Source organism: Nansenia antarctica, assembly GCF_963989245.1.
Source record: "Nansenia antarctica genome assembly, chromosome: 1".
Classification (NCBI taxonomy): domain Eukaryota; kingdom Metazoa; phylum Chordata; class Actinopteri; order Argentiniformes; family Microstomatidae; genus Nansenia; species Nansenia antarctica.
In genome coordinates, this window is record NC_137674.1 from 25,955,348 (window position 1) to 25,969,584 (window position 14,237).

Here is a 14,237-nt window from a genome sequence, read left to right on the forward strand (position 1 = left end):
TCCTAGCCAGCTAAGGGCAGTACAGAGCCTGGACTCTTTTAAGACAGGCCTAAAAACCTTTTTATTCAAAAAGGCCTTTGACTGCTGAACCTGTGTTCATTCTTGTGATTTATTTTGTTTGTTTACTATGTTTTTAACTTATTATGTTTTTAGGTTGTTTTGTTTTTAACTTATTATGTTTTTAGGTTGTTTTGTTTTTAACTTATTATGTTTTTACGGTTGTTTTGTTTTTAACTTATCATGTTTTTACGGTTGTTGTTTTTTCTCTCTGTAGCACTCTGAGATTCTTTTGAATGAATAGGGCAATACAAATAAAATGTGTTATTATTATTATTATTATTATTATTATTATTATTATTATAAATGGAAACAAAACACAAAATCTGACATTTCTGAATTCTGACTTTCAACTTGAACCATAAAAAGAAACGACACACTCCACACACACAAACCAACATTCACACAGACACCGCTGCTATACTCAGACCCAGTCAGGGGGATGTTTGCCAAGGCCTCTTGGGGAAACAAAGCCACGCCAGTATTTCGTTAACATTATAATGAGGTTAAATAACCGTAGGCTTTACCTCCAGGTCATCATCGTCCACCTCACTAAAGTGCTGGTGGTTTTCTGGGTTGTTCATCTTGTCCAGGAGCTCCACTGCTAGTCTACGTGTGAGGCCCGTCTGGCCCACATACACGTGCTGCAACACACACAGCAACATGCCATTACGTGACGTTAGAATTATAAGGTTCTATCTCCGATTTTGGTCAAAATTGAGTTTTTTACATAATCTGATCCATTAGGTGTTTATTAATGCCTGTATGGTGTTTTAAAAATGTTGACATTTTTTAGTTAGTAATTAATCAAATATAAAGGTTCCATCTCATAAAACATAATGGAATGTAAAAACTTTGACGCTCATTATCTCTGAACTACCCTAAACGGAGATAGAACCTTATAATTCTAAGCTCACGATTAGTAGTGTCATTAGTGGATTCATAAAACACATGTAAAACCTCATATGTCGTAGAGAGAGGAGCAGGTCCATTAAGTAGGAATAGTGAGTTCAATATAGCTATTACTGAGAAATGACACCATGGTTAATAATTAAACTGTTCCGGACGGACCATTAGCTTGACATGCTCTTCCTCTGAGGTGTACATCGTGTTAATAATACTGAAAATGAAACCATCTTCTTAATAATTTAAGTAGTACAATTTATAAAATCTCTGATGTAAAAGGTGAAAACCACAAAGTTTGAACATAATTACAGAGAGGAGCTTCTCCGCAGTAGGCCTCTTCTTCGGGTTCTTGGTCAGAGAAACTTTCACAAAGTTATGGAAGGCTGCGGACCTGGAGGAAGAGTGAACATGTTGACTGACAGGCCAACCACCCAATAGTATCTCTGCTGAGCTAAATGTCATAATGGGAAAGTAAATCAAGGTGCATTCACCATTTTGTCTTGTCTTTTAGCTTGGGAGGTTGAAAGCTGCTCTTCGACATAAGAAACAAGGCCCTGGAACAAAACAGATAAATCACTTGCCATTACGACTTCATACAAAATCAACATTGTCTCGTTTACATGGTGTGAGATGTACATGGGGAACCTTTTCACTGTAACAGAACTGACACCGATACAAAAGCAGGAAGTTCAGTCTGAGAACTGAATGATATGTCAAGGGGAAGTTGAGGAGTACCTCATTGGGTGGAGGTCAAACATGGGTGGCTGCAACTCTGCTAGCTCAATAGAGGTGATGCCCACAGCCCAGATGTCACACTGTTGGTTGTATCCTCCGTTCTTCTCCACTGCTGCTACCTCTGGGGCCATCCTGCAGAGATGAAGACCAATTGCATGTCTTCACATGTTCGAAACTACACATTTCGGGAGCAGCAATCGATGTGTGGATCTCTCTCATTTGGGGTATGCTTTTTTTGGATACACATGTACTATACACACATCCTTAATTCCCACATTCCTGTTACAGGTACATCAGGGCTCGACATTAACGCCGTTGTGCAGGAAGAACAACAGACGGCGCAGGCGCGAGACTAGACTAGATGATCGTGAGTGAAGATATTATCAAAGCGTACGGGTGATCGACAGGCGAGTACGCTTTGATAATATCTTCACTCACGATCATCTAGTCTAGTCTCGCGCCTGCGCCGTCTGTTGTTCTTCCTGCACGCAGGTAAAAATATCCGGGATCTAGCAGCGTCGTCGTGCTCGCGCAAACAAACCCGGCGAAAGTTTTACTTGCTCCGGACAAGTAAAACAGCGTTAATGTCGAGTCCTTTCAGAGCCCTCCTGTTACATTACTTACTTTGAGAGTGATATAACAGCTAGTGATATCTCAGGCATGGTACTAATTCGGTTGTTAAGTCGTGACGTGTTTCCAGGTCCAACGTTGGCTGAGGCGCTCTCTTCGAAATGCCTCAGTAATAATAATAATTCATAATATTTGTATTGTGCTTTTCCGAGGCTCAAAGACGCTGACAATATGGGAAAAACGGGAAAGTGCTGTGTCCCTTGTTGTATGAATAGATCCGAGTCTAAAAAACCATTGAACTGTCATTCTACCGCTTTAGTACACTGGTACTCTGGTGCGGGGATTTTTTAATTTGGACCCGGAAATTGCTAAACGTCACGTGTGACGTCAGACTTAACAACCGAATAGAAAGCTGTGCTGCCTCAACAACAACTTTCTATGACTGAAAATCTTTTCCTTTTTTTGTTTTTACCTTCATTGACTTCGAGTGAAGAAAGACTCACCAGTAAGGAGTTCCAATGAAGGACTTCCTCTTGGCAATGGTGGCAGTTATTTTGGCCGCTACTCCAAAGTCAGCTGGAATAAAAGGTGACAGGTCTTTTGAGATTATGTAACACACACACACACACACACACACACACACACACACACACACACACACACACACACACACAGCTGAACGCCATGCCTTTAAAGAGGACTCTGAGTTTTAGGAATAGCTCGGCTCACCTAACTTCACATCCCCATTATCTGACAGAAGGATATTGGCACCCTGCAGGAAAGAAAGACATGGTTATTTCTCCTGCTGCATACTCACTAGCTAATCATTCAGAGTTTACAGTCTTTTGACTTATTGTAATCAGAGACAAAACTACAAAACTTGTAATGAGACATCTACTGCCCCCCCAGCACTGCGTCTCCTGAAGACACCCGCTTTTCCCCTTTACTGTGTCCCCTAAAAACTGCCCCCATTGTACTGTTTCTCTGTTTCTCCAGTGTCTATAAAAAAAAAGAAAAAAGAAAAAAAAGAAAACGTTTTCCTTCCATCACTGAGACTATCAATGGCCCCGGGCCTGAGCTGGATTACTCTTCCTGCTACAACTGGTGGATTGATGATTCACTTGCTTAGTCAAATGTATTGATTGTAAGTCGCTTTGGAATAAGGCGGCGTCTGCTAAATGCCAATTTTTTTTAAATGTAATCAATTGATTTGTAATGGGTATCACACAGGTATCGTCAGTCACCCTGGGGCAACACTGAGTGAGTCTTTGTGGTGTGGCGGCTATGATTGACAGTTCTGTCTGCTGGCATCCTGCAGCGAGAGAGCAGAGGAAACAGGAAGCTCTCTCTGTGTAGAGTTAAGCAGAGATAGGCCAAACCCTGACCCACTATGATAACACCGCAGGAGAACAGAGCCATTCGCTTAGCCATTAATGACGGCATCAGTCACATGCATCCGTGCGCCCACCACATCTCCGACCACCCTTTTCCTGTGGCTTTTATTCACATCTCTGCAGCTCGACGGCGTCCGAAAAGGACAGGGCGAGGCCCCTCCTCACCTTCATAAGAAACTTCAGTTCATTTAGTGAGACAGTGTGGAGAGAGAGAGAGATAGTGTGGAGAGAGAGAGAGTGATAGTGTGGAGAGAGAGAGTGAGACAGTGTGGAGAGAGAGAGAGATAGTGTGGAGAGAGAGAGTGATAGTGTGGAGAGAGAGAGTGAGACAGTGTGGAGAGAGAGAGAGTGATAGTGTGGAGAGAGAGAGAGTGATAGTGTGGAGAGAGAGAGAGTGATAGTGTGGAGAGAGAGAGAGATAGTGTGGAGAGAGAGAGAGAGAGTGATAGTGTGGAGAGAGAGAGAGTGAGATAGTGTGGAGAGAGAGTGATAGTGTGGAGAGAGAGAGTGAGAGTGATAGTGTGGAGAGAGAGAGTGAGAGTGATAGTGTGGAGAGAGAGAGAGTGATAGTGTGGAGAGAGAGAGAGATAGTGTGGAGAGAGAGAGTGAGATAGTGTGGAGAGAGAGAGAGATAGTGTGGAGAGAGAGAGAGAGATAGTGGAGAGAGAGAGAGAGAGAGATAGTGTGGAGAGAGAGAGAGAGATAGTGGAGAGAGAGAGATAGTGTGGAGAGAGAGAGAGAGATAGTGGAGAGAGAGAGAGAGAGAGAGAGAGTGATAGTGTGGAGAGAGAGTGAGAGAGTGATAGTGTGGAGAGAGAGAGAGAGAGAGTGATAGTGTGGAGAGAGAGTGATAGTGTGGAGAGAGAGTGATAGTGTGGAGAGAGAGAGAGAGTGAGACAGTGTGGAGAGAGAGAGTGAGACAGTGTGGAGAGAGAGAGTGAGACAGTGTGGAGAGAGAGAGAGAGATAGTGGAGAGAGAGAGAGAGACAGTGTGGAGAGAGAGAGAGTGATAGTGTGGAGAGAGAGAGTGATAGTGTGGAGAGAGAGAGTGAGATAGTGTGGAGAGAGAGAGAGAGATAGTGTGGAGAGAGAGAGAGAGATAGTGTGGAGAGAGAGAGAGTGATAGTGTGGAGAGAGAGAGAGTGATAGTGTGGAGAGAGAGAGAGAGAGTGATAGTGTGGAGAGAGAGAGAGAGAGACAGTGTGGAGAGAGAGAGAGAGTGATAGTGTGGAGAGAGAGAGTGAGATAGTGTGGAGAGAGAGAGTGATAGTGTGGAGAGAGAGTGAGACAGTGTGGAGAGAGAGAGAGAGGGGGCTTGTGGTACCTTTATGTCACGGTGCATTTTGCCCTTGGTGTGCAGATATCCCAACCCCTGTAATGTAATGATAGTGCAGAGTTACAGACTGGGTTGCAATCGCACACTTTTGTGGACATTGAAAACAGTTGAGTAGGAAGTTCAGCCTAAGGGGATAGGGGAGTGTGATTACCTGCAGCGTCTCTCTGCAGACGTAGGCTATCTGGAGCTCTGAGAGAGGCCCGGTCACTGAAATTAACGGGAAAAAAACACAAATGTTTGGTCCTTGATTTCATGCAGCCAGGCTACAGTAGGTGTCAGTCTAGTCTGCAGTAGAACCCTAGCTAGCAGTGTGGTCATACGACAGGGGGAAATAAAATCTAACCGACAATAAAAACAGGGTTCCTACAAGTTTCAACAAGTCAAATTTAAGACCTTTTTAGACCTTTTTTAGAACTCTTTGAATAGAACTTTACACCTATTCGCGACACCATATGATAGCTTTTTGTCATCCTCAAGGTGATGAAATTAGGTATTTCACTGCCATACAGACAAAAAAGGAAGCGAATTTGCATTTTTGGGGTTCCAGCTTGATTAATTTCCGCGTAAATAGATGTGGTCGGACTGATTTCCTCGCAGGATCTCATTTTTAAGACCTAGCACCTAATTTTTAGACCAAATAACTGAAATGTAAGACCTTTTTAGGCCTTGTGAATGGGATTGCTGGATTTTAGACTTTAAGGTTTTTTAAGACCAGCGGGAACCCTGTGTCAGTCTAGTCTGCAGCAGAATCCTAGCTAGCAGTGTGGTCATGTGACAGGGAAAAATGAAATGTAACCAACAGTGAACAATATTTTATGACTGCAATAAGTGATAACAAGAACAACAGCTCACCATGGTAAATGTCCTGAAGGGATCCTCCGCCACAGTACTCCATGCATATCCAAAGCTTCTCTCGGCTGGTAAAAAGTGGGAGATGAGACAGTTAGGAACCGTTAAGTTACAGATAGTTTCTTTATCTAATGAAGCACTATACTACCACTGTTGCAGAGTTGAGGTATCTTAGCATAAACCTAGCACGATCCAAATTTAAGATCATACTAATGCCTTTATCTTAAAGGCAAACCCCCCCCCCCCCACCCACCGTTAACGGTGAAAAATCTAATTTATTCTGTTATTAATTAAAATGAGACATTTGGAGACAGGTAAACTCTCATCTAACATGTTGTTATATAGGGAGCTGGCTTGATTCAACTTTTAGGTCTGTCATGATAATGGATTCTGAATATGAGTGCAGCGGTGTGTTTTTATGTTTTCATCTAGTGTGTGTGCACGTTAGCCTTGACAGCTAATGCATTTGCGTTGCAAATGGGAGGCAAGTTAGCTAACTAGATAGCCTACATACTCAAGTCAAAAACTGTCCATATCCTCTGTTTCCTAGCTTGGCGTCTTTGCCGTTTATTGATCAGTGCTACTGCCAGCATGTCACTGTTGCTGTCAGCCATTTTAAAGGGTAAACACAACTTGCGTCGTTGTTATGGAAACGGTCGTCTATTTAAGTGACGACTACTAACCGTTAGTTTAGTGTGTTGATAGTCCTAATATTTATGGGCCGGCTGTGGCGCAGGAGGTAGAGTCACCGCCTAATGATCGCAAGGTTGGCAGATCGGCGGATCGAGCCCTGGCTGGCCACATGTCGAAGTGTCCTCGGGCAAGACACTGAACCCCAAAATTGCTCCCAGTGAGCGGGCCAGCGCCTTGCATGGCAGCTTGCCGCCATTGGTGTGTGAATGGGTGAATGAGAGGCCGTTGTAAAGCGCTTTGGAGCAGCAAAAAAGGCGCTATATAAGTGCAGTCCATTTACCATTAATATATCATGCTTGGTGGGTGGGGACAAAAAGTAAACAGGACTGCTGTCTTGCTGTCATCTTGACAAAGCTCTCCGAGATGCTTCAGCTTCAAATGTCAATTTGCAGAGCTTACAGAGCAACACAGTGCTCGGCCTCTGTCTAAAAAACTCCCACGCTATAATTTAGATTATCGTGAATCCATGCTTTGACAAGGAACAGTGATCTTATTTCTTTGCGACGCGCCGCCACACGTTATTCAAATCGACTTATCCACGTAATCAATTACGTAGACAAGTCGCCCCAGCCCTAGTATGCTATCAACCTAGCCGCCACAGTCATGGAGTATATTAGCGTGTCTTTCCAGAGATAATGCAAAGTTGGAAATCGATAGGTACCGGTAGGTAGGCCAGCATTTAGGAATTCAGCATTTCCTCAGGTTACTTATTTACTAGTGCGATGAAATATACATGTCAACCAGCTTGTACATTTCTGAACTTCAGAAGTATTTCCCAAATGAGTAAATCTCTCCTAATAAGCCAGGAGTTGTTTCACATTGTGAAGCTCAAAGACAAACCCTGCTGCGATGACTCATGTGTTTATCCTGACTGCTTTGCCATATAAAACAGATCAGAGGCTCAGTCCTGTTAAACCTGCTGGGAGAGCTCCTGTAGGCAGGGGAGGGTGGCAGGCTGCGTTTCCTCTTAAATTCTGTGGCGTCTGTGGCGCAGGAGGTAGAGCTGCCGTCTAATGATCGCAAGGTTGGCAGATCGGCGGTTCGAGGCCCCGGCTGGCCACATGTCGAAGTGTCCTTGGGCAAGACACTGTGACTGAACCCCAAATTGCTCCCGATGAGCGGGCTGGCACCTTGCATGGTAGCTTGCCACCATTGGTGTGTGAATGTGTGTGTAAACGGGCGAACGAGAGGCCGTTGTAAAGCGCTTTGGAGTAAGGCGCTAATATAAGTCAGTCCATTTACCATTTAAATACCATTCAGAAAACAAGGGCTCCATTAAAACAAAAGCACTGCATCCAGATATTAAAGTGCAGAGTCAACCAACCACTTTCCAAGACTTTTGAGTCATCCTCTCACTAAGTCGTGTGACTGATAATAATTTGTGAGAAAGTCGTGAGGTTTCAGGCAGGCAGCTGTTAAAAATATCGGATAGTGATCAGAATTTTGCACATCTAGCATTACCTTTTATGATACGCTCTCAGGGACTACTGAATATCATTTATTTTATATCACTCAAACTGCTGGTATTCAGAGTTGGCCCTTACCAGAGGTAGCTCCCAAAATAGGCCACGATGTTGTGGTGTGTGCATTCCTTCACCATGAAGATTTCCTGCTGTATTATGGAAAAGTCATCCCCTGGAACCAAAAAAGAGACACCAAAATCACAACAACACACACACACACACTCTGTTAAAAAAGTATATTCTGCTGTATATACTAAGGACATCAGTAGTGCAAGTAATAAGCAACTAATGCGAGTAAGTAATACTAACAGCGCCCCCCAAAAAAGCCACACTCCATAAGTGGAAAGATACAGCATGTAGTGATTTTTGAAGAACACTTAAAAATCTTTCCCCTTGCTTTGCCAAGCTTGAAACCACAGTGCGACATACTCCATGCAGTTCAATGTGGCTGGATGTATAACTACTTCCACACAGTGTAAAATATTCATACGAAAACAGTGTACAATAACAAATTGTGTAGACTATACTTTAATATATAGACTGTCACTGTGATTGTTTAGACTATCCCTTTGAGAGTTCACTCTAATACAGGGTTCCTACAAGTTTCAACAAGTCAAATTTAAGACCTTTTTAGACCTCTTTGAATAGCATTTTAGACCTATTCGCGAAACCATATGATAGCTTTTTGCCATCCTCGAGGTAATGAAATTAGGGATTTCACTGCCATACAGACAAAAAAGGAAGCGAATTTGATTTTTGGGGGTTCCAGCTTGATTCATTTCCACATAAATAGATGTGGTCGGACTGATTTCCTTGCAGGATCTCATTTTTAACACCTAGCACCTCATTTTTTTAGACCGAATAACTGGAATGTTCCTTTTTAGGCCTTATATATTTGATTGCTAGATTTTAGACTTAACGGCTTTTTTAAGACCAGCGCGGGAACCCTGTAATGGGTCCCTGATGGTAGGAAGTAGAAGGCAAAAGTATGCAACACCATCTGCTCCCAATTCAGCAGTGAGACATGGCCCTGGAACACATTAACACATCAATGTGGAGATCAATTAGGACCTTCCTTCTGTTCATGTTGCTGTTTATTCCATGAGTGGACTGTCAGCTCTGATTTACAAAGAGCTGATCAGGGATGAAGGTCATCTGAGGGGCCATGCAGGGTTAGGGCTCTGACTGAATTATAACATCTAATGAACAGTAATAACAATAACAACGTCTCCTGCTCTCTGTTTGCGGTGTGTAGAAGCTGCTTGGTGGAGAGAGAGAGAGACAGAGAGGGGGGGGGGAGAGAGAGAGTATATATATAGAGAGAGAGACAGAGAGGGAGAGAGAGGGAGAGAGAGAGAGAGAGACAGAGAGAGAGAGAGAGAGAGAGAGAGAGGGAGAGAGGGAGAGAGAGAGTGAAAGAGAGAGGGATATATATACAGTATATAGAGAGAGAGGGAGAGAGAGAGAGAGAGAGAGAGAGAGAGAGAGAGAGGGAGAGAGAGAGAGGGAGAGAGAGAGAAGGAGAGAGAGAGAGAGAGGGAGAGGGAGGGAGAGAGAGAGGGAGAGATAGAGAGAGGGAGAGAGAGAGGGAGAGAGAGAGAGAGAGATAGAGAGAGGGAGAGAGAGATAGGCTATATAGAGAGAGAGGGAGAGAGGGACCATAGCAGTGCTAATGAGAACCTTTCCAGTGTAGGTTTTGGACTAACAAGACAAAGAACAAAGATGAGAATAACAATCCGTTGGAAAATGTTCAAGATCCAGGAACACTGGAGAGGCTCTGGTCCTGTACACAGTGTACCTTATGAGGCAATCAGTCTTAGTGCAGGAGTCTGTCTGGGTGGGGAGGGGCCAGGTCAGCTGCAGTCTGGAGGAAAATACAGCTACTGGGGTCTGAGATGGGCCAGTGTTCAACAACCAACCAACCAACCTACCTCTAATCACCTGGCACAACCATATCAATTTGGCTAAGGGTTTTATTTAAACAATACAATCTGAAACTCTCTATCGAGGAAACAGCCCCTCAACCAGGTCTCGGGGTGGTAAAAGGGTAGCCCCTCGGCCCGAGCCTGGTGGAGTGGAGGAAACAACAACCCATACGCCGAAGAAGAAGAAGAGGAAACAACCCTGCATATTTCACAATAAAATGAAATCAGACTTGTCCATCCTCTAAAGCTTTTGTCTTGCTTTCAAGCCACTGTTATAGGCCTCGGTTAGAATGACTTCTTACACCTGCCAGAAATGTCGCAAATCTTGTAGACGCCGGTGACAAATATTCAAACCAGAAACAACAGGTTAGGCCACAGAACCCACTCCTCATACTGCTCGTATCCAGACTATGTGACATTTATACTACTGGATATCACCATCATCCTTAACAGCTAGTGCTGGCTGTATTAGCAATTTATGTACACATCTATGTTCAGTTTAGATGTACAAAAATGTACAAATCCGAAAGTAGTATTGTGCTCAGAGCTTAGAGAAAGTTGAAGGTGTTTGGGTGTACTTGGTCATTCAGTGTTAGCTAGGGAAATTGTCATTAATGTTCAAGATGAAAATAGCTCTCTCAGAATCACCTGGCGGAGGTGACCCCGCATTAAATCCTCTTATCATGGCTTCTCTTGTTTCTGTCCTGCGAGCCGACCCAGGCTCTTGAGTAGTCTACTCTATCCTGAGGACGGGAGGGGCTTGCTTCAGTCCTCTTACATCCTTCTCAATTATAATAATAATAATAATATTTGTATAGTGCTTTTCCTGCAAACGTTGCAGCTCAAAGTGCTTTAATCATTATATAATCTTAATTTAATTATTTTGTAATTTAAAGGCAATATTAAAAAGATGGGTTTTTAGTCTTGACTTGAACATATTTGCTGAGGTTGCATCCCTAATGTAAACTGGCAGTGCATTCTACAATTTGGGTGCATAAAATGAGAATGCAGCCTCACCAAATATCTTCTTTTGTCCAGAAAACCAGCGTCAGAAGACCTGAGAGCTCTATTGGGCTGATATGCTAGCAAAAGGTCTTTCAAATATTCTGGTGCTATGCCAGTGAGAGCTTTATAAACAAGCAGAAGGATCTTGAAATCTATTCTCAAGAAACCAATCACCTACATACAATAAATGAACTATTCTCTTGGGTATTTAAAGGGGCAATCTGGGATTTCTACCTCTTTTTTTTTATATATAGCCATTGATTCTTGAAGAAGACAACTTATAAATGCATCAACAGCTTAGTTCAGCTTCCATCACAACCCTAAGGATGTTTTGTTTATTTTGTTTGTAAAAAGAATTATTGTAAACAAAAACATTTTGATTCGATGGATGGTCAATCCTTGCATTCCATCTATGAATTTGAGAGTGGTTACATCTTCCCAGCCCCATCCCTCAGCTGTTGACCACGAGTGGTTGGGTGACTGCTTTGTTGTGGTATCAATCACAGATTGTCCCTTTAATTAACAAAGGCAGCACTCAAGGTAAGAGGTCTAGGCCCAGGACCTGTAGCTCTACACAGCTAGTCCAGTAGATAAGTAGTACAATTCATATAAACATGTTAATTCTGAAGGCTGTGAATGGAAACATATTGATTGAATGAGTGAATTGAGTGAATGGAAACCTCTGATTTTCAGATCTATAGATTTTAAATTCCACAGTGAACATGGGTTATATCCACGTTGACAATAGAGAAGGGTATATTTTTTTATGTAGTGAGGCTTTGAGGATATGTCATAATTTCCTTTAGAAGTAGGACAACTCATGGAGGCAGATGTCAACACAAGGACCTCGTTACCCAGGGGAGAATGAAGCCAGCCATTACATGGCATCCCTTGACAATCACCATCTGCAACTGCATTGTTTTCTACACAGATGAGCTTTGGACGGTGCCACCTCAGATATGCAGCAAATGTGGTGAGCGACCACAAACATCTGAGCAAGGGTACTTTCAGCATGACTTATTGAGACAAGAGAAGAAAAACACACTAATTTTCTCTTGTTGAGCTGAAGCCTCAAAAGCTTGGCCACTTCCGCTCAGAAAGAACCACTTCCTGTTCTTCCTGTGAGTAAAGAATGTAAATCACATGTTGTTCAAGTTTCAAGTTGATGTTCACGTTCACAATTAAGTCATCAGTCAACTCTAGACCTAGACGACAAGCATTCCATTGATCAAGGTGTTACGAAATAACATAAGATACCGAAACATCAACATTATTTAAATGTTGATAAAAGCAACTGACTGGAAAATCCTATTTGCTTGAAATCCTATTTCAAACGCCAACAGCTCTTTTTGGGATGATTGAGATTATTTGTGAATTTACACTCAATGAAAACTCTATTATTAAGAACACTTGTACACCTTCTCATTTGTGCAATGTTGAAATGGTGTGGGGAATGTTTTCTTTGCACACTTTGGGCCCGTTAATACCAATCAATCATCAATTGCAAATCAGCAACATGCCACAGCCTGTTTGAGTATTGTTGCTGATGACCATGTGCATCCCTTCATGGCCACAGTTTACCCGTCTTCTAACGGCTACTTCCAGCATGTTAATGCACCATGTCACAAAGCAAAAGCTGTCTCAAACTGGTTTCCATGAACATGACAATGACGTCAGTGTTTTTCAGTGGCCTTTCCAGTCACCGGATCTGAATCCAAAACACCTTTGGGATGTGGTAGAACGGGAAATTCACAACTTGAAAGTGGCACCTTAAAAATCTGCAGGAATTGCGTGATGCAATCATGTCAACATGGACCAGAATGTCAAAGGAACGTTGGAGTGTATGTTTCATATCACATGCTTGTTTCTCTGCATCCACGCCTTCGCAACGCTCTCGCTGCCAAGGAGAACAGACTACCAGCGAGCCTCGTGTCACTGTGAGTGGTTTAGCTTTGGCTCATGATACAGTACCGGGGCGGCTGTTGCGCAGGAGTTAGAGTCACCGTCTAACGATTGCAAGGTTGGCAGATCGGTGGTTCGAGCCCCGGCTGGCCACATGTCAAAGTGTCCTTGGGCAAATATTGCACTGAGCGTGCAATATTTAAGAAAAACTTAATTTAAATGTTTTGGGGAGCTCAGCCCAAGCAAGGAATTTGATATAACAGGTTTCCACTCCTTTGTACTTTCTGCAAATTATTTCCCCAAGGAACGAGGAAAGCCTGGTCCCAACAAGGTGTTGCTAAACTTTGTGGGGCGGCTGTGGCGCAGGAGGTAGAGTCGCCGTTGAGGTTGGCAGATCAGCGGTTCGAGCCCTGGCTGGCCACATGTCGAAGTGTCCTTGGGCAAGACACTGAACCCCAAAATTGCTCCCAGTGAGCGGGCCTGGTGAGGCGCCTTGCATGGCAGCTTGCCGCCATTGGTGTGTGAATGTGTGTGTGAATGGGTGAATGAGAGGCCGTTGTAAAGCGCTTTGGAGCAGCAAAAAAGGTGCTATATAAGTGCAGTCCATTTACCATTTACCATTCGTAGGAAGGGCATGTGCGCCCAGGAGACACTGCAGCCTGAGGACCAAACCACTCCCAGCTCCCACACTTCCCCTGCCTCCCTGCCCATGTCACTTCTGGTCCAACCTGTTTGATCCCACTGGGGTGGTTACCTTTAACTCTGAATAGATGCAGGAGGTGTTCCTTTTGTTTCCTTGTTAAAACAGGACGTCCTGGACTATACCGTTGAGACGCACAAGACAACTTTCTCTGTCTCTAAAGTGACAGAGGGCTCTCTCCCTGCTGACTGCGCGATGCAGGACAGCTGTGTTAGGAGACGGTGTGTGTGTGTGTTAGAAGACTGCTCTGTAATGCGTCTATCACAAAATGTACATTTCGATACGTCAAGTAATCTAGCTAACTATGATTGGAAACAAAGTAGTGCCCAGTTGTGGAGTTATATTTATCACTACTTTGGCTGATGTCACGCGGGCAATCAGCGGACCAAACCAAAAGCATAAAGTGAGAAACGCCTCGCTGTGATTGGTTAACTTGTTCCATGTGAAAACATCTTGCATCAGACATATGTAACCCTTTGCGTGCCGGACCAGGGAATGTTCAGGCTTCTGTTTACACCTAAGGCTTCCCTGTAAATTCCATGGAATATGATGGTCCCTGATCAGTCCGTTCACACATACACCGTACCAGGTAAATTCTATGGACTACTGGGAAGGCTCGTATGTGTGAAAGGGGTCTCTGGATCTCTGGTGACAGATCAACAATGAAAAGTAGGGATTTACTTTTCATCTTACCATATTAGA

General features: G+C 43.5%; 1 protein-coding gene across 3 annotated transcripts in view; it reads right to left on the reverse strand.

The window, feature by feature from the left end:
• map4k5 (mitogen-activated protein kinase kinase kinase kinase 5) overlaps positions 1 to 14,237 on the reverse strand; it is a 49,457-nt gene that overhangs the window by 23,405 nt on the left and 11,815 nt on the right. For all 3 annotated transcript variants that reach the window (XM_080550405.1, XM_080550403.1, XM_080550404.1), the window contains exons 3-12: positions 8,085 to 8,175; positions 5,851 to 5,915; positions 5,150 to 5,205; positions 4,987 to 5,034; positions 2,998 to 3,040; positions 2,772 to 2,844; positions 1,699 to 1,830; positions 1,455 to 1,517; positions 1,273 to 1,354; positions 585 to 701 (exon numbers count right to left, since the gene is read on the reverse strand). In XM_080550405.1, coding sequence (XP_080406531.1) covers positions 585 to 701; positions 1,273 to 1,354; positions 1,455 to 1,517; positions 1,699 to 1,830; positions 2,772 to 2,844; positions 2,998 to 3,040; positions 4,987 to 5,034; positions 5,150 to 5,205; positions 5,851 to 5,915; positions 8,085 to 8,175 — 770 coding nt within the window. The remainder of the gene's footprint in view (positions 1 to 584; positions 702 to 1,272; positions 1,355 to 1,454; positions 1,518 to 1,698; positions 1,831 to 2,771; positions 2,845 to 2,997; positions 3,041 to 4,986; positions 5,035 to 5,149; positions 5,206 to 5,850; positions 5,916 to 8,084; positions 8,176 to 14,237) is intronic.